The 19690-nt window shown below is 44.4% G+C and overlaps 1 protein-coding gene across 2 annotated transcripts in view; it reads right to left on the bottom strand.

Annotated features, from left to right (window-relative positions):
• Nucleotides 1–19690, bottom strand: part of skap1 (src kinase associated phosphoprotein 1) — a 387134-nt gene that overhangs the window by 278934 nt on the left and 88510 nt on the right. For both annotated transcript variants that reach the window (XM_068013612.1, XM_068013611.1), the window contains one exon: nucleotides 6541–6663. In XM_068013612.1, coding sequence (XP_067869713.1) covers nucleotides 6541–6663 — 123 coding nt within the window. The remainder of the gene's footprint in view (nucleotides 1–6540; nucleotides 6664–19690) is intronic.

Below are 19690 nucleotides of genomic sequence, written 5' to 3'. Positions count from 1 at the left end.
CAGTTAGATGCACTGCAAAGTTCCCTTCTCCTCTTAACCGCAGTACTGTTCTTCAGTCCAATCTCACAAGAGCCCCTTCCTGCACTAGTGTGACAGTTTCAGAATCCACCCCCCTCCCCCCATCCACCCTAGACATCCTGTGGCCTGTCTGAATGAGACTGTCAGTTAGTCACTGTGGTTCAATTGGTAGCACTCTCGTCTCAGAGCCAGAAGGTTGGGGGGGGGGGGGGTTCATGTCCCACTCCAGGACTTGAGAACAAAAATCAAGGCTGGCACTCCAGTGCTGACAGAGTGCTGCACTGTCGGTGGTGCCATCTTTTGGATGATACATTAAACTGGCTGCCCTCTCAGGTGAACATAAAAAGATCCCATGGTGCTATTACAAAGAGGAGCAGGGGAATTCTCCCCGGTGTCCTGGCCAATATTTATCCCTCAATCAAAATCAGAAAAACAGATCACCTGTCCATTATCACATTGCTGTTTGTGGGAGCTTGCTGTGCGCTAAGTAACTGCTGCATTTCCTACATCGCAACAATGACTACACTTTAAAAGTGCTTAATTGGCTGTAAGGTGCTTTGAGATATCCGCTGGGCATGAAAGACTATTTAAAGTGAAGTCTTTTCTTTCGTACTCAATAGAGGGAAATGTGGGCAGCAGCCACGAGAAAGACAAAATCTGTGCATTTAAAAGATGTAAAAGACCCATGGCAATTTTGGCCTGGTTAATATTTATCCCTCAACCAATATCACTAAAAACACATTATCTTGTGCACAAATTGGCTGCTGTGTTCCCTACATCACATCAGGCGTTACATTTCCCACCACTATTTGGGCGGGGTGGGGGTAAATGTACAAAGGGCCAAAGAAATAACAGACGTTTCAGTCAGTCTGGCAGTTTAAGCGTGCAAGCATGTGCCTGCTGCTGCTTTTCTGTGTTAAACCCACCCAGTTTACACCATCTACCACCTCATGTAATACCGCAGAACCACGTCGTGAAGCAGTAACGAGAAGTCACAGCACATTGCGTGCATTAATGCTTGTGTTTAAAACCATTTTCCTATGTTTAATTGACTTCAACACAAAAAAAAACCCTCTATTTAAAAGCCCAAGGGTGAACTATGAGGGTAGTTTCTTAAAAGTTAATTTCTAATTAAATGTCACATTTTGTAGATTAAGGTAATTATATTTGAACTTTGTCATGACTTCATTTTTTTCCCCAGTATTAATTTTAGGTGATCATTTCAAATGCCACCTTTTCCCCTCTCTCTCCAGTATTCAATCTGCAAAAATGAGTAAATACACCATTTCGAAGAGATGGGGCTGCAGAATGCAAGCCAAGCAAGAGTGTTGGGGGTCATTAATTAGAAGAGGTAGCTATTAGAATACTTCAAATATAGTTTTTATATTTAACATCATTCCCGTGACCTTGAGCAACAGCAGAAATATATCCTCACCGCATTTAAAGCATGGATACGTAATTGACTGTGTGACAGGAAACAGAGAGTAGTGATTAATGGATGTTTTTTGGGCCACAGGAAGGTTTATAGTGGAGTTCTCCAGGGGTCAGTATTGGAACCCTTGCTCTTCCTGATATATATTAATGACGTAGACATTGGTGTACAGGGCACAATTTCAAAATTTGCAGATGATACGAAACTTGGAAGCAGACAATTTGGTGGAATGGGCAGACAAGTGGCAGATGAAGTTCAATGTGGAGAATTGTGAATTGATTCATTTTGGTAGGAAAAAAACGGACAGACAATATAGCATAAAGGGTACAATTCTAAAGGGGGTGCAGGAGCAGAGGGACCTGGGTGTATACGTGCATAAGTCATTGAAGATAACAGGATTGGTTGAGAGCGCAGTTAAAGTATACAACATCCTTTCCTTTTTGTCCTCCTTGTCTCGAGAGACAATGGGTAAGCACCTAAAGGTGGTCAGTGGTTTGTGGAGCAGCACCTGGAGTGGCTATAAAGGCTAATTCGAGTGTAACAGACTCTTCCACAGGCGTTGCAGATAAAATTGGTTGTCAGGGCTGTTACACAGTTGGCTCTCTCCTTGCACTTGTGTCTCTTTTCCTGTCTCTTCGACTCGCCACTCTTTAGCCCCGTCTTTATGGCTGCCCGCCAGCTCTGGCCACTGGCAACTGGCTCCCACGACTTGTGAACAATGTCACAGGACTTCACGTCATGTTTGCAAACATCTTTAAAGCGGAGACATGGACAGCCGGTGGGTCTGATACCAGTGGCGAGCTCGTTGTACAATGTGTCCTTGGGGATCCTGCCATCTTCCATGCAGCTCGCATGGCCAAGCCATCTCAAGCACCGCTGGCTCAGTAGTGTCTATATGCTGGAGATGTTGGCCGCCTCGAGGACTTCTGTGTTGGAGATACGGTCCTGCCACCTGATGCCTAGGATTCTCCGGAGGCAGCAAAGATGGAATACGTTGAGACGTCACTTTTGGCTGACATATGCTGTCCAGGCCTTACTGCCGTACAGCAAGATACTGAGGACACAGGCTTGATACACTTGGCCTTTTGTGTTTCGTGTGAGTGCGCCATTTTCCCACACTCTCTTGGCCAGTCTGGACATAACAGTGGAAGCCTTTCCCATGCGTTTGTTGATTTCTGCATCGAGAGACAGGTTACTGGTGATAGTTGAGCCTAGGTAGGTGAACTCTTGAACCACTTCTAGAGAGTGGTCGCTGATATTGATGGATGGAACATTTCTGACATCCTGTCCCATGATGTTTATTTTCCTGGACATGATGGTTAGGCCAAATACGTTGCAGGCAGCCGCAAACCTGTTGATGTGTCTCTGCAGACACTTTTCCGTGTGGGATGATAATGCAGCATCATCAGCAAAGAGGAGTTCCCTGATGAGGACCTTCCGTACTTTGGACTTCACTCTAAGACAGGCAAGGTTGAACAACCTGCCATCTGATCTTGTGTGGAGGAAAATTCCTTCTCCTGAAGACTTGACCGCATGTGAGAGCAGCAGTGAGATGATCCCAAACAGTTTAGATGCGAGAACACAGCCCTGTTTCACGACACTCAGGATAGGAAAGGGGTCTGATGAGGCGCCGCTATGCTGAATTGTGCCTTTCATATTGTCATGGAATGAGGTGATGATACTTAGTAGCTTTGGCGGACATCCGATCTTTGCTAGTAGTCTGAAGAGACCACGTCTGCTGACGAGGTCAAAGGCTTTGGGGAGATCTATGAAGACAACTTAAAGGGGCATCTATTGTTTGCGGCATTTCTCCTGTAGCTGGCGAAGGGAGAACAGCGGGTCAATGGTGGATCTCTCTGCTCGAAGGCCACACTGTGCCTCAGGGTAGACACGCTCAGCCAGCTAGCTTCTGGAGTCTGTTTAAAACGACTCGAGCGAAGACTTTCCCCACTATGCTGAGCAGGGAGATTCCACGGTAGTTGTTGCAGTCACCGCGGTCACCTTTGATTTTATAGAGGGTGATGATATTGGCATCGCGCATGTCCTGTGGTACTGCTCCCTCATCCCAGCACAGGCAAAGCAGTTCTAAGAGTGCTGTGAGTATAGCAAGCTTGGCACTCTTGATTATTTCAGGGGTAATGTCGTCCTTTCCAGGGGCTTTTCCACTGGCTAGAGAATCGATGGCATTACTGAGCTCCGATTTTGTTGGCTGTTCACCCAGCTCATCCATAACTGGCAGAGACTGGGCTGCATTGAGGGCGGTATCAGTGACCTCATTTTCCCTGGAGTTCAGTTCTAGGTAGTGCTCCACCCAGCGGTCCATTTGCTTACTTGGGTCAGTGATCGTTTCCCCTGATTTAGATTTGAGGGGGGCGATCTTCCTGATGGTTGGTCCAAAAGCTCTCTTAATGCCATTATACATTCCTCTGATGTTTCCGGTGTCAGAGGCCAGCTGAATACAACTGCACAGGTGTTGCCAGTAGTCATTTGTGCAGCGCCTGGCTGTTCTTTGCGCGGTGCTTCTGGTGGCTTTAAGTGCTATGGATGTTAACTCGCTGGGGGCTTTCTTGTAGTTCAACAGTGCAATGCGCTTAGCGGCTATGACAGGTTCCAGCTCTTCAAAGTGAGATTGAAACTAGACTGCATTCTGCTTCTCACGTTTGCCAAAGGTGGTCATTGCTGAGTCATAGATGGCATCTCTGATGTGGGCCCACTTGGTCTCTGCATCCCCTGTGGGAGTGTTTTGAAGGGCTTTTTCAAGTGAATTAAGAAACTTTTGTGACAGCTGTGGGTAAGAAATTCTGCTAGTGTTGACGCGCGGGCGGCCCTTCTGCTTGGAGTGATGCAGCTTCTTTGGTTTGAGTCTAACTTTGCTGTACACCAGGGAGTGGTCGGTGTCGCAGTCCGCACTGTGGAAGCTGCGTGTGATTTGAACGCTGTTTAAAGAGGCTCGCCTTGTGACGATGAGGTTCAGCTGGTGCCAACGATGTTATCTTGGGTGTCTCCATGAAACCTGGTGACAGGGTTTAGTTTGAAAGAACGAGTTGGTGATGCAGAGGTTGTGATAGGTACACAATTCCAGCAGTCTGTCCATTCTCATTCATCCTTCCAATGCCATAGCGCTCAAGGCAGGAGGGTCATGGTCGGCCCCAACCCTGGCATTAAAGTATCCTGGGCTTTATTAATAGGGGCATAGAGTAAAAGAGCAAAGAGGTTATGTTGAACTTGTATAAGACACTAGCCGAGAGGTGATTTGATAGAAGTATTCAATATCATGACGTGTCTGGAGAAAGCGAATAGGGAGAAACTGTTCCCACTCATGAAAGGATCGAGAACAAGAGGGCACAGATTTAAGATAACTGGCAAAAGAAGCACAAGCAACATGAGGAAAAAGATTTCATGCAGTGAGTGTTTAAGGTCTGTAATGCACTGCCGGAGTGTGGTGCAGGCAGGCTCAACAGAGGCACTCAAAAGCGAAATAGACAGTTACTTGAAAAGGAAGAATGTGCAGGGTTACAGGGAGAAGACAGGGGAATAGCACTAAGCGAATCGCTGAGACAGCTGGGCCAATGGCCTCCTTCTGTGCTCTAACAACTCTATGATTCTGAGATTATTTGTCACAAGCCTCCACAATTACCTATCGTTGTTCCTTGGTCCAGGATCAGTTTTACCAACCAGATCCCTTTGTATTTCCTCCATCCCTTCACATGAATATCTTTGCACTCGCTCAGCACAGATTGCAGCACTAGCAACACTCCCAACAATGACAGAATTTTGTTACATGGAGTGACTAGAGATATTGGGATTGTCCTCCTTAGCGAAGACGTGGTTAAGGGGAAATTTAATAGCAGGGTTAAAAATTATGAAGTGTTTTGACGGTAAATAGAGAGAAACTGTTTCCATTGGCAGGAGGGTCAGTAACCAGAGAACACCAAATTTAAGACAGTCAGCAAAAAACTGAGAGGTTGTTTCCCCGGGCTGAAGAGTCTCAAACTAGGGGTCGATGAGGAGAAATGTCTTCACTCAGAGGGTGGTGAAACTCCCTACCCCAGAGAATTGTGGATGCTCAGTCATTGCATATATTTAAGGCGGAGATAGATGGATTTTTGGGCGCAAAGGGATATGGGGGATAGGGCAGGAAAGTGGAGGGCTGTAGTAGTCCATGACCTTGTTAAATGATGAAGCAGGCTTGAGGAGCTATACAACCTACTCCTATCCGTATTTTTTAATCTTATATTCTTAAGTCAAGTTTGTGAGTATCGCAAGGACAGATAGAACTGTAACCCAGCTTTACAAAAAGACATTGCAGAGATAGGAACACAGCTACCAACTCACAAAAATTGGCCTCATGTCTCTGAACTCCTGTGTCAGCTTTTACGCCAGTAATTGCAGACATACAAGTCTGCCTCTGTTGGCCAGATTTGCATAGTATAAACAGGGCCAGGCTCCAGGAAGCAAGCCCAACACAGACTGACTGAAATGCCGAGTGTACAATTCCACTGCTGGAACAAGGTGGTCCAAGCTTGTAATGAAAACAGAGCAAACTGGTCCCCCTATGTTTAGTCTCCGGACAAAAGCAGAGGCCAGCTCCCCAGACCTGGTATAGTGGGGAGGGGGAAAAAACAGGGGAGATATGTCACTGTCCTAGAATTGCACATAATTGAGAAATATTCATTCTATGCTATTTTTCAGATCAAATACTTTTTTAAACCAATATTGAGAGTTCAGTTATTTGGGGTGAAAAGAATGGTGCCCAGTGTAAGAAGAGGGACCTGTCCTGGGCATTAAGGCAGAATATCAGGTGATTATTTTATTCAAAGCAAAGCAATTCAGTCCTGAGAATATTCCATTGCTTGATCTCTGCACCCTTCTCCTGCCAGCACTAAAGCAAGCTTCAGAGTTCCTGCTATCTCTCCATGCCCCTCCTCTCAACACAGATAAACATCCCTTAACCCTGCTGCTGACAGCCAGCTTATCATCAGGCTCCTGGTAGATCAGCATCAAACAACACAAGAGGTCGAGACTGCACGGCCAGATTCACATATTGATGCGAGAGAGAGAGAGAAAAAAAAAAGAGAAATTCTACATACCATCTTCTTGGTTATCAGAGGCCACTGAAATGCTGTCTGAGAGTCCTGCAGTAACATGGCTCAGACTCTGGTTATCATCAGAGCTGTCCTCGTATCTTGATCCTGAGAAGTCACCAGATTCCCCTGTGCAAAAAAAAGGGAGGGGAACAGCGAGTTAAAAACCTTACACTGAACAAGTTGAGCGATTCAAATAACGGCAGAGAAATCTCACCGTCTCAAAAACTGGGTTTTTCGAACCAGGTTTTCATTAGTAATTGCAGACCAGTTTCGGGAGTTATTATGAACAATAACTAACCCGGGAGGGCAATAGAATAAACAACAGCTGCAAACAATTTGCATTGTCTCAAACAAGTGCATTTGCTCCATTTGTTACAATCTTTTATTTTACAGGATGAGTCGGCAAGTTTGAAACGAATGATTTTTAAAGGCTGAATGAAAATGCACAGTTGAAGTGACAATGGTTTAAGAACAATATCTCTGCTCATGTTAATTCAGATCCGCTAAACTTTAGCCTCTGGTGGCTTCTGTGATATAATTCGCATTCACTATTTAAACAACATTTTTTTTTAAAAATGGCTGCATCAATATAAAAAGGATGTTACTGCAATCCCGTCTCAGGCGCCAAAAAGGTTAGCAGTTCAAGCTTCATTCCATGACTGGAGCATAAAAACTAGGTGAGATATTCCATAGCAGTACGGAGAGATGTGGTGTCTTTCAAATAAAATGTTAAATCAAGGTCCCCATCTGCCAGTTTACGGGGGATTTCCTGACATTATTCCCAGTGTTTTGCCCTACACTCACCTCAACCAACACCACCAGAGACAGATTTAAATGGTCAATTAACTCCTCTTTGTGGAACCTTGCTGTGCAAAAATTGATTTGTCACATTTGTCTGAACAATGGTTACGGAATGTATCACAGAAATAATTTGATTGGCTGTGAAAGGCTTTGAGACTTCAAGGATGAGCAAGGAACTATGTAAATTCCAATTCTTTTAGCAAACTAGGCAACGATATACTTATTCCATCATCTGCTTAAAGTAACCACAACTCCTGATTTGCAAGTGGGCAGAATGAGTCTCTCCAATTCCCTGTAAATCCTAGATCGATTGACTCTTTCTCCTCCCCCCCCCACTTCCCATTACTCAGTAACAACTTGCATTTATATAGCACCTTTAATGGAGTAAAATGTTACAAGGCGATTCACAGGAGCATTATCAAACAACATTTGACACCGAACCACATAAGGAGATATCAAAAAGGTAGGTTTTAAGGAGTCCTTAAAAGGAAGGAGGAAAGGTTCAGGGAGGGAATTCCAGAGATTAGGGCACAGGCAGTTGAAGGCGTGGCTGCCCATGGCGGAGCGATGAAAATCTGGGAAATGCAAAAGGCCAGAATTGGAGGAGTGCCGAGATCTTGGGCAGCTGTAGAAGTGGAGGAGTTTACAGAGATCGGGAGTGTGAGACTATGGAGCAATTTGAAAACAAGGATGAAAATTTTAAAATTCCAGGCACTGCCAGACCAGAAGCCAATGCAAATTAGCAAGCACAGAGGTGATCGGTGAACAGGGGTTAGGGTACAATGATGAGCAATAACACTGAAAAAATGTCTGGTAGCTGCAAAAACTGCTTTGACCAGTAAAACCTGTCTCAGTCAGAAGCATACCTGCCCCTTCATTCAGAAGGTCATGGGGTCAAGTCTCGTCTGACACTTCAGCACAAACACTGGGGGAGCCGCACCGCTGAAGTTGCTAACTGTTGATGAGAGACGAAACTAAGGTTCCGTCTGCCAGTTCAAGCAGCAATAAAGATCCCGCAGTAAGATGTGAGCAACAAAGAGCTCTCTGGGTGACCAGGCCCCAACATTCCTCCGACAAACACCACCTCCATAAACAGATTAACTCACCATTCATGCCATGAACTTGAGCCCATCCAAAGTCACCTGCACCAAGCGCATTACATTCACCACACATCATGGGCTGGAATTTATGCACCGAAAAGAAATGGCAGCCCACACACCATGATCTTCCTCACGGCAGCTCACGATAATACCAGTCAGGCCGTGCGCCCCTCTCCCTCCCCCACAATCACGAAGAGGGGACGGGCTCTCCGATGCCAGCAATGGCATGAGCTACCTGTGCGCAGGTGCTGGTGCCCTTTTTAAAGTGGAGCCAGCCCTGCCCGCTAATTTACATTTTTAAAGTTATACCTCCTCCACTATACTGACCACAAATCTGTTGCGCCCTTTCCCACCCCCCCCCCCAATAACAATTAAATTCAGCATTTGCCCTATTCCAAAAACACTTAGCTTCAACACTTGACCTTCCCCATCCCCTACACTAGTACAGTAAATCTGACCCCATCTGCCCCCCACCAACAAAACTGAAAGGTTCCTCCCCCCCACCCCCCCCAACTTCGTCCCCACCACTGTGGTGCCCACTTTCCCCAGACGGGAAAGCGAAGGCATGCTGAGTGCCAGCCGCTGCTCAGGAGATCGTGGCCTGTAGGTACGTTTGGAGTCAATTTTATTTAAATCTATTCCTGTCCTTAATTTAAATATTCAAAGCTGGGTCCCGTCGCCCAGCAGCAAGGGGACTGCCAGAGCCTCACCACTGCCAGGAAGATGGGGCCTGGCGCTCCCGGTGTCAGATTCCATGGCGGGCCGCTGCCAGAATGATATTCTGCCCCCCACCCCCGCCACGGAGCCCAACTGCTGGAGCTCAGTAAAATCCCAGCCCATGTCGCAAATACCCAATCCTAAAATGTTGTTTTCTGAAAGTAATCTCAATCTGCATTTGAATGGATCAATACTGACTGCTTCCACCATCTCCCTAGGGAGCCTGTTCCACAGATGGACCACTCATTCATTCAAATAATGCTTCCACAGATTAGTTTTGAATTTGCTCCCCAAGTGCAGGCTCTGCTACTTTGCATCTGATTCAGTGTATCTGTGAACTGGGAATGCATGGAACCAATCCTCGATTTCAAATCAGAATGATCCATTCTCCAACATCCTTAACCTTAATGACAGCAAAATTGACTGGCCCCGACCCAAAACTATGGACCAGGAGTCACATCTTTGCACTGTTTCCTTGGAGAACAGTGTGAAGCAGTGGAAAGATGCTTCGGTTGATTAACAGTCTAACAGGCAGAGGCAGAGACATGAACACTCCTTCCATGACCAGAACCATCTTTTCTTCGTGCTGTAAGGTGTAACAGATTACTGGGAGTGGAAGGGGTGGGGGGGTGAAGGGGAGGATGTCAATCACATCCACCAGATGCAAGTATCCTGCAGAATATCCACCCAGAATACTGAGCCGGAGTTCCAGTCTCCAGTTGTTGGGAGTGCTTGGATTGGGGTTTGGACCCTGCACCTTCTGACTTCCAGGCAAGAATGCTCCCGCTCAACCAAAGGATTGTTCCCCAATAGCCAGCTTAAGGACATATCACACCGAGAAGGGCAAGTTCACTATCTAGGACACCCTGCAGCAACAATGCAAGCAGCACAAGAGCCAGGGATGCTGTTTAGTCCCGCACTTACTTCAGCCATGTTAAAATCAGAGCGCTAGCAGTGCCTGGGTCCAATATCATCATCTCCTCTGGCTCAACATTGAAAAGAAGAATGGAGGGAAAAGTTAAGCCTATTGGCCCAAAGCTCATCCCTCCCCGTATTCCAGCTCACTGATCATTATGATCTATATCATGCTACCGAAAAGGGAGGTGTAAGCAGGTGCGGTAATAACTTTCTAAATGAAATTGGATGAATACTTGAAAAAGAGAAATTTGCATGGGCTATGGGGAAAGAGCAGAGGAGTGGGACTAATAGGACAGTTCTTTCAAAGAGCTGGAAAAGGCATGATGGGCCAAATGGCCACTTTCTGAGCTGTATCATCCTACAATTGACAACTTTAATTTCCCTAATGTCTGCATCTCCGCTCTGTTGGTGCATGAGCTAAGTTACCTGGGCTAGAAACAGAAGAACCCCATGAAAAAGGAATAGTAAGTTTCAAACATATTAATAGAGGGATAAAGTTAATTGGACATCAAAGGTACCATTTCAAATCCACTACAAATTCTCCCCAGTGCGAATACGTATGCCTCAATCAACATCACTAAAATGGATTCTCTGGTGCCTTAGCTCTTGCTATTATGGGATCTTGCAGTGTACAATTTTGCTGCTGCATTTCTTGCATTATAACAGTGATTGCACTTCAAAAGTATTTCTTTGGAATGTACCAAGGCCATGAAAAGGCACTGTATAAATGGGAGTTTAGTTTCTTTCTTCCTCCCTCTTCCTAGTCAATATATAGGCCGAGGGTAGAAGATATTTTTAATACAGAAAGTTTCTTAGAATGTGGAACACATTACCACAAGGGACTAGAGAAGTCGAGTCAATCATGACATTTAATAGTGAATTAGATGGAGAAAGATATTTAATGATAATGGAAGGAGCAAGGAAATGGGATTAAATATGATGGCCATTTTCATTCTGAAATCTCTATAATTCTACAAATACAGTAGACTGACTAACAGCATCTGATCCTACAAAGAACAAAGAACAGTACAGCACAGGAACAGGCCATTCGGCCCTCCAAGCCTGCGCCGATCTTGATGCCTGCCGAAAGTAACACCTTCTGCACTTCCAGGGCCCATATCCCTCTATTCCCTTCCTATTCATATATTTGTCAAGATGTCTCTTAAATGTCGCTATCGTATCTGCTTCCACCACCTCCCCTGGCAGCAAGTTCCAGGCACTCACCACCCTCTGTGTAAAAAATTTGCCTTGCACATCCCCTCTAAACTTTGCCCCTCACACCTTAAACCTATGTCCCCTAGTAACTGACTCTTCCACCCTGGGAAAAAGCTTCTGACTATCCACTCTGTCCATGCCGCTCATAACTTTGTAAACCTCTATAATGTCGCCTCTCCACCTCCGTCGTTCCAGTGAAAACGATCCGAGTTTTTCCAACCTCTCCTCATAGCTAATGCCCTCCAGACCAGGCAACATCCTGGTAAACCTCCTCTGTACCCTCTCCAGAGCCTCCACGTCCTTCTGGTAGTGTGGCGACCAGAATTGCACGCAATATTCTAAGTGTGGCCTAACTCAGGTTCTGTACAGCTGCAACACGACTTGCCAATTTTTATACTCTATGCCCCAACCGATGAAGGCAAGCATGCCGTACGCCTTCTTAACTACCTTATCCACCTGCGTTGCCACTTTCAGTGACCTGTGGACCTGTACGCCCAGATCTCTCTGCCTGTCAATACTCCTAAGGGTTCTGCCATTTACTGTATACCTCCCACCTGCATTAGACCTTCCAAAATGCATTACCTCACATTTGCCCGGATTAAACTCCATCTGCCATTTCTCCGCCCAAGTCTCCAACCGATCTATATCCTGCAGTATCCTCTGACAATCCTCAAAATTATCCGCAACTCCACCAACCTTTGTGTCGTCCGCAAACTTACTAATCAGACCAGCTACATTTTCCTCCAAATCATTTATATATACTACAAACAGCAAAGGTCCCAGCACTGATCCCTGCGGAACACCACTAGTCACATCCCTCCATTCAGAAAAATACCCATCCACTGTTACCCTCTGTCTTCTGTGACCGAGCCAGTTCTGTATCCATCTTGTCAGCTCACCTCTGATCCCGTGTGACTTTACCTTTTGCACCAGTCTGCCATGCGGGACCTTGTCAAAGGCTTTACTAAAGTCCAGATAGACAACATCCACCGCCCTTCCCTCATTAATCATCTTCGCCACTTCCTCAAACAACTCAACCAAATTAGTAAAACACGACCTCCCCTTCACAAAACCATGCTGTCTCTCGCTAATAAGTTTGTTTGTTTCCAAATGGGAGTAAACCCTGTACCGAAGAATCCTCTCTAATAGTTTCCCTACCACTGACGTAAGGCTCACCAGCCTATAATTTCCTGGATTATCCTTGCTACCCTTCTTAAACAAAGGAACAACATTGGCTATTCTCCAGTCCTCTGGGACCTCACCTGTAGCCAATGAGGATGCAAAGATTTCTGTCAAGGCTCCAGCAATTTCTTCCCTTGCCTCCCTCAGTATTCTAGGGTAGATCCCATCAGGCCCTGGGGACTTATCTACCTTAATGCTTTGCAAGACACCCAACACCTCCTCCTTTTTGATAATGAGATGACTGAGACTATCTGCACTCCCTTCCCTAGGCTCATCATCCACCAAGTCCTTCTCTTTGGTGAATACTGATGCAAAGTACTCATTTAGCACCTCGCCCATTTCCTCTGGCTCCACACATAGATTCCCATCTCTGTCCTTGAGTGGGCCAACCCTTTCCCTGGTTACCCTCTTGCTTTTTATATATGTATAAAAAGCCTTGGGATTTTCCTTAATCCTGTTTGCCAATGACTTTTCATGACCCCTTTTAGCCCTCCTAACTCCTTGCTTAAGTTCCTTCCTACTGTCTTTATATTCCTCAAGTGCTTCGTCTGTTCCTAGCCTTCCAGCCCTTACAAATGCTTCCTTTTTCTTTTTGACGAGGCTCACAATATCACGCGTTATCCAAGCTTCCCGAAACTTGCCAAACTTATCCTTCTTCCTCACAGGAACATGCTGGTCCTGGATTCTAATCAGCTGACGTTTGAAAGACTCCCACATGTCAGATGTTGATTTACCCTCAAACAGCCGCCCCCAATCTAAATTCTTCAGTTCCTGCCTAATATTGTTATAATTAGCCTTCCCCCAATTTAGCACCTTCACCCGAGGACTACTCTTATCCTTATCCACAAGTACCTTAAAACTTATGGAATTATGGTCACTGCTCCCGAAATGCTCCCCCATTGAAACTTCGACCACCTGGCCGGGCTCATTCCCCAATCCCAGGTCCAGAATGGCCCCATCCCTAGTTGGACTATCTACATACTGTTTCAAGAAGCCCTCCTGTTTGCTCCTCACAAATTCTGCCCCATCCAAGCCCCTAGCACTAAGTGAGTCCCAGTCAATATTGGGGAAGTTAAAATCACCCACCACTACAACCCTGTTACCTTTACATCTTTCCAAAATCCTAGATAAGTGTAAACCTGCCGTTCAAAGGGGGAACCAATCTGAAATGGAGATGTTAAAAATCCAAGCTCTTTGTTACATTGACTGTTCACAATAGGTGGAAACAATATGTAGCTCAACCTAACGAGGATTTTACAATACATTTATGGGAGCTTAGGAGGGACTGTTCCTAAAATCACCTTCAATTTCTGATCTAAATTTACATCCAGTAATTTGGTTATCCTAAATCACAGTGACTGTCTAATGGGGAAGGGAAGGCAAAACTGTTCACAATGCATAGACAATTAGAAACATTCAAGAGGGTTAGATTTTTATTCTTTATTGTGCTGTTGCGCAAATGTACCCCTTCAGTGCTCATTAGGTGTGACCATCAACAGAGTGACACATCATGGAGTAATGGTGAATATCCAGGTTAAATATCCATTTTGCTGAGTTCATAACTTCAACACTGTTGTACTTTTGCCACAGGGTCAGCATCAGACTCTCTCTGATCAGGCACAGGGATAGTTGTGGAGTAAAGCTTTTACGTTCACCCATCAAATGCTCCCAAGATAGATATAGGGACAGGTTAGATACAGAGTAAAGCTCCCTCTACACTGTCCCCAAACACTCCCAGGACAGGCACGGCAGAGTTAGAAAGAAAAAAAAAAAAATGGGTTGGTTGGCATCCTTCCAACTATGAAAGATGACGGATATGCAGCAAACAATCCATTTAGGTGGGGGGTCTTCTCTTGATTCACCTTTGTTGATGGCCGTGAAGGCCAATCCTCGAGAGGCAGGTTCTGCCACAAGTGCCACACGTCAAGCTGCCAAGGGACGCTATGAATTGTTATTTTCAGCGCTGGCACCTTTTGCCAAGTTGCTATAGCCACTGGTCATCATGGTAGTGCACACCAGTCCACAGGATATGTTGCCATCAAACACCCCCAGAGCAGGTACAGCATCGGTTAGACACAGTAAAGCTGCCTCTACACTGCTGGATCAAATACTCTCAGGACAGATACAGCACAGATTAGATACAGAGTAAAGCTCCCTCTACACTGTCCCCAAACACTCCAAGGCCAAGTACAGCAGAATTACTTGCAAAATAAAGTTCCCTCTAAAACTACCCCAACGTGTCTGAATCACAAAATATGGTGGCCGTTCCCTAATGCACCAGTGCGATATTTCTTACTATCCTCACCAGCAAGCCTTACAGATTTTCAGAGTTAGTCTGCCAATTAGTATAGAATTATGTGCAATTTTGAGCTGTCGACTCACAGCCATGAGAAACTGTCCTGGAACTGCCCCAAACTCATCTCATGTTACAATATCCTAATTTTTCATGACTATTTTTGTTCCAAATGAAAGTGCTGATGACACAGTGAAGGAACTGTTGGTCCCAACAGCACGAGAGAGATTAATTAACACGCAGTTGGAGCTAAAACACCTCCCCTCCGGGGTCAATGCTTACATCTTTATGGATGTTAATTCAGCTCTCTCGCACTAATGGACTTGAGTAACTCCTCCAAACCAGTCTCCCAGGCGATATAAAATGGCAACACTTAAAAATAAATGTTTAAAGGTCAACTGAAACAAGAAAAAAGATGACTCACTCATTGAAACTTAATATGGTAGAGAGCCCAAACAACATTGACAACTTGTGTTTATACCGCACCTTTAACATAGTAAAGCACCCCAAGGTGCTACACAGGAGTGTTGTCAGACAAATATTTGACACTGACCACATAAGAAATTTGGACACGTGACCCAAAAACTTGGTCAAAAAGGTAAAATTTAAGAGTGCCTTAAAAAGGGAGACAGAGATAGAGAGGTGGAGAAGTTTAGGGAGGGGATTCCAGTGCTCAGGGCCGAGGACATGGTGCCCAACAGTGGAGAGAAGGAAACAGGGCTAGGGTCGAGATCGACAACTAATCAGATAATAGTCTGTTTTCTGACCTTGAATCAGGTTCAAATGGACCACCCAGGACCTTGAGGTGCAGCTGGTGTGAATATAGACCCCATTAATTCAGTTCTGGCCCACCAATGGAGCTGCTTTGCTTGTGATTAGTCAATCATTGCTCACTTTGCTCAAAACTGGATAGTGAATAAGTTAGAAATGAAACATCTCAATGGGCGGGACACATGATTTTTAACGGTGCTGTCAATGCTGGTTTAAACCAGTTAACACAAAACACTTAAAAAGTTTACAGGATCCTTGACTTTATACCTCTATTTACAGGAGTACAAAAGAAAAGAAGTTATGCTAAAGCTCTATAAAACTTCAGCTGAAGTCTTGAGTCCAATTCAGTGGTACATCACTTTAGGAAAGATGTTAAAGGCCTTGGAGAGGGTGTGGAGGAGATTTACTAGAATGGTACCAGGGATGAGGGACTTCAGTTATGTGGAGTGATTGGAGAAGCTGGGATTGTTCTCATTGGAGCAGAGAAGGTTGAAAAGGAAGATCTGATTCCTTTTCATAGAGTAAATAGGGAAAAAATGTTTCCACTGCAAGAAGGGTCAGAAATCAGATTAAAGTAACTGGCAAAAGAATGAGAGGGTAGAGGAGTTTTTTTTTTTTAAACGCAGCAAGTTGCTGTGATCTGGAATGTGCTGCAGGAGTGGTAGAAACAGCTTCAATAGTAACTTTCAAAATAAAAATTGGATAAATACTTTCACGAGAATAATATACATGGCTATGGAAAAAGAGCAGGGGAGTGGGAGTAAACCCAATCCTTACAGTGGTGGAATTAATTTTACATCTTGTATTATTGCCTTAATCAAATCAACCATTTGGGGATTTTAAAACCAAATAAATGATGCAAGGTGTAATGTCGGGGAGTGCAATTACTGTGCACTCTAGGAAAACAAAGAATGAGAAGAGGGGATAGCTCACACGGTTAACTTACTGTCTTGAAGACAGACATTCGCATCGAGGAGAGAAAGTGGAAGTGTTTAAGCAGAGCTTTGGAATGCCATGCATTAAGCCTCATTAACAGGGTGCTTTTTATTTAAAAAATTATGACTGATTATATTCAGTACTACCATGAGTTATAACACTCGTGCTGACATCACAGTGACTCAGTGCCATCAGAAGGTTAAGTCTCATTAAATTGCCATAAAATTATACAAGTTTTTACATTTAAAGAAAGCACATTGCCTCATATCATAATGTGTACAATGTTCAAGTTGCACTCCAAAGACCTGAGCAGTTAATCCAGGCTGACACAGCCAGTACAGTATTGAGGGATGGCAGCACTGTCGGAGGTACCATATTTGGATAAGAAGTTAGAACAGAGGCCCCGTCTGCTCTCTCACGTGAAATTAAAAGATCCCACGGCCAATATTTCAAAGAGCAGTGTCCTGGCCAATATTTAACCCTCATCCAAAATTAAAACCTCATTGCTGTTTGTGGGATCTTGCTGTGCACAAATTAGCTGCTGCGTTTCCTACGTTATAACAGTGACTAAACATCATTGGCTGTAAAGTGCTTTGGGATGCCCGGAGATTGTCAATGTTGCAATATGAATGCATGTTCTTTCTATCTTTAATTTATCACACTCTCCATTTACATGCTTCCCCCACAAAAAACACAAAGGCTTCAGCAGCATGGTAAAAAGGAAAGTATAGCTGCACAAACTTGAGAATCCAGGCCTCTCTAACAATCCCACGTTTCAGTCATTTCCATTGACTGTGCATTTCACTCAACACCTTTGCCGCATCTCAGCGCCAGCTTGCACCGTAGTTAAAGCTTTAACAAGAACTGACTCTACTTTGTTCCCTTGTACTCATAAATAACTTCATATTTCCCACAAGTGAAAAGCTAAACTGGTTTCATTAAAACCTCAAGACATCTGTATCTGAGATGTGTAGTTTTTTTTTTATATATAAGCTAATGATTACTGGTAGCTGAACACAATTTCACAATAAATCTCGGAGGAAGGGTGAAACCGCATAGCTTCATCAAGTGCTGTTACACAAGTACATGGCTTTACTCCCATTAGCTTTCGGAGCAGTTACAAACAAAACTGCACGTGGAAAACTCAAGTTTTTTTTTTAAATGGGTTCCCACCGGTTAACAGATTTTTTGTTGCATCAGATTTCTGCATTTATTGACTTACTGGAAGCATTTTGTTGGGTTTATCCTGCCAGGGAGGAGCACACCTCTCCAATGGATCATCTGTAACCAAACCCATTTACATATTGTCAGCAAGATCTTAATTTCCCACCTTGCCGAACCAATCATCTTCCAAGCATCACTTAGTGGGTAATGACGAAAGATTTTAAAATTCAATTAAATAAAAAATAATTAGCATCTAGCAAAGGTCATTATGAAGCTGTCTGATTGTTGTAAAAACCCAACTGATTCCCTAATGTCCTTTGGGGAAGGGAACCCGTCATCTTTACCTATATGTGACTCCAGCCTCACACCAGTGTCGCTGACTCTTAATTGCCCTCTGACCTGGTCGAGCAAGCCTTTCAATTGGGACCTCCTGAGAATGTGAAAGGCATGATTATAACTGCAAGCTCCTCCCTTCCTGTAAGTATGCTGGTCTCAGAAAATGGAAACTTTAACAGCAATTTACAACAACTTGCATTCATATAGCACCTTTAACATAGTAAACCCTCCTAAGGTGCTTCACAAGTGCAATTACCAAATCAAATTCGACAGATATATAAAGGAGGCATCAAGAGAGATGACCTAAAGCTTGGTCAAAGAGATAGATTTTAAAGAACATCTTAAAAGAAAGAGACACAGGTAGAGAGGTGGAGAGGTTTAGGCAGGGATTTCTGGAAATTAGGGCCAGGGAGCTGAAGGCACGACCGCCAATGGTGGAGCGATTAAAATCAGGAATGTGCAAAAGTCTGGAATTGGATGAGTGCAGAGATTGTGGAGGGTTGTATGGCTGAAGGAAGCTATAGAGATGGGGAAAGTTGGGGGGGCCGGAGGGGGGCGCAGTGGTCAAACCATAGAGGCATTTGAAAGATCAGAATTTTAAAATCGAGTCATATTCAGACTGGGAGCCAATGTATGTCAGTGAACACAGGGGTGATGGGTGAACAGGACTTGGTGTGAGTTAGAGATGAGCTCAAGTTTACAGAGTGTCAGAAGGGCGGCTGGTGAGGAGAGCATCAGAATAGTCAAGTCTACAGGTAACAAGGCATGTCTGAAGCTAATGGGTTTTTTTTAAAGAAAGAACTTTGTAAACAAAGATCCTGGAATTTGTAGCTGCATTAAAGCACCAAATAAGTATTCTGTGCCAGTGTTCGAGAATGCTGTGTTGCAGCTATCGGATGAATTATACAAACGTAAGCATTCTTTGCATCTGCCCAGTTCGCTGGTGACAGAGAAATCGGAGACTTACTGTTTACAATTAGGAACAGGAGTAGGCCATTCAGCCCCTTGAGCCTGTCCCGCCATTCAATGAGATCATGGATAATCCACAGCCTAACTCCATATACCTGCCTTTGGCCCATATCCCTTAATATCTTTGCTTAACAAAAATCTATCTATCTCAGATTTAAAATTAACAACTGTTCTAGCTACAACTGCTGTTTGTGGGAGAGAATTCCAAACCTCTACCACTCTTTGCGTGAAGAAGTGCTTCCTAACATCTCTCCTGAATGGTCTGGCCCTAATTTAGACTATGCTCCCTAGTTTTAGAATCTCCAACCAGTGGAAATAGTTTATCTTTATCTGGCCTATCTTTTCCTGTTAATATCTTGAAGTCCTCATCCTACATTTGTGAAGTTGGCCATTATGAATAAATATGACAAAAGTCATCTTTACCTGCCAGAGACTTGTTCCTGCCAACAGCTCACCTTTTAAAGGGATGTTGTGCCAATTCGATGGAGCTCAGTTACATGGAAACACTGGATCTGGGGCTGTTCTCCTTAGAGAAGAGGCAGTTGAGAGGAGATTTGATAGAGGTGTTCATGAGGGGTAGATAGAGAGAAACTGTTCCCATTGGCAGAAAGGTCGAGAACCAAGGGACACAGATTTAAGGTGATTGACAAAAGAACCAAAGGTGACATGAGGAAAAACTTGTTTACGCAGTGAGTGTCTACGATCCAGAATATACTGGGTGAAGAAAGCAGATTCGATGGAGACTTTCAGA

This window comes from Heterodontus francisci, chromosome 33 (assembly GCF_036365525.1).
Source record: "Heterodontus francisci isolate sHetFra1 chromosome 33, sHetFra1.hap1, whole genome shotgun sequence".
Taxonomy (NCBI): domain Eukaryota; kingdom Metazoa; phylum Chordata; class Chondrichthyes; order Heterodontiformes; family Heterodontidae; genus Heterodontus; species Heterodontus francisci.
Note: the sequence above shows the minus strand (reverse complement) of the source record. Positions and strands in the feature narration are given on the sequence as shown.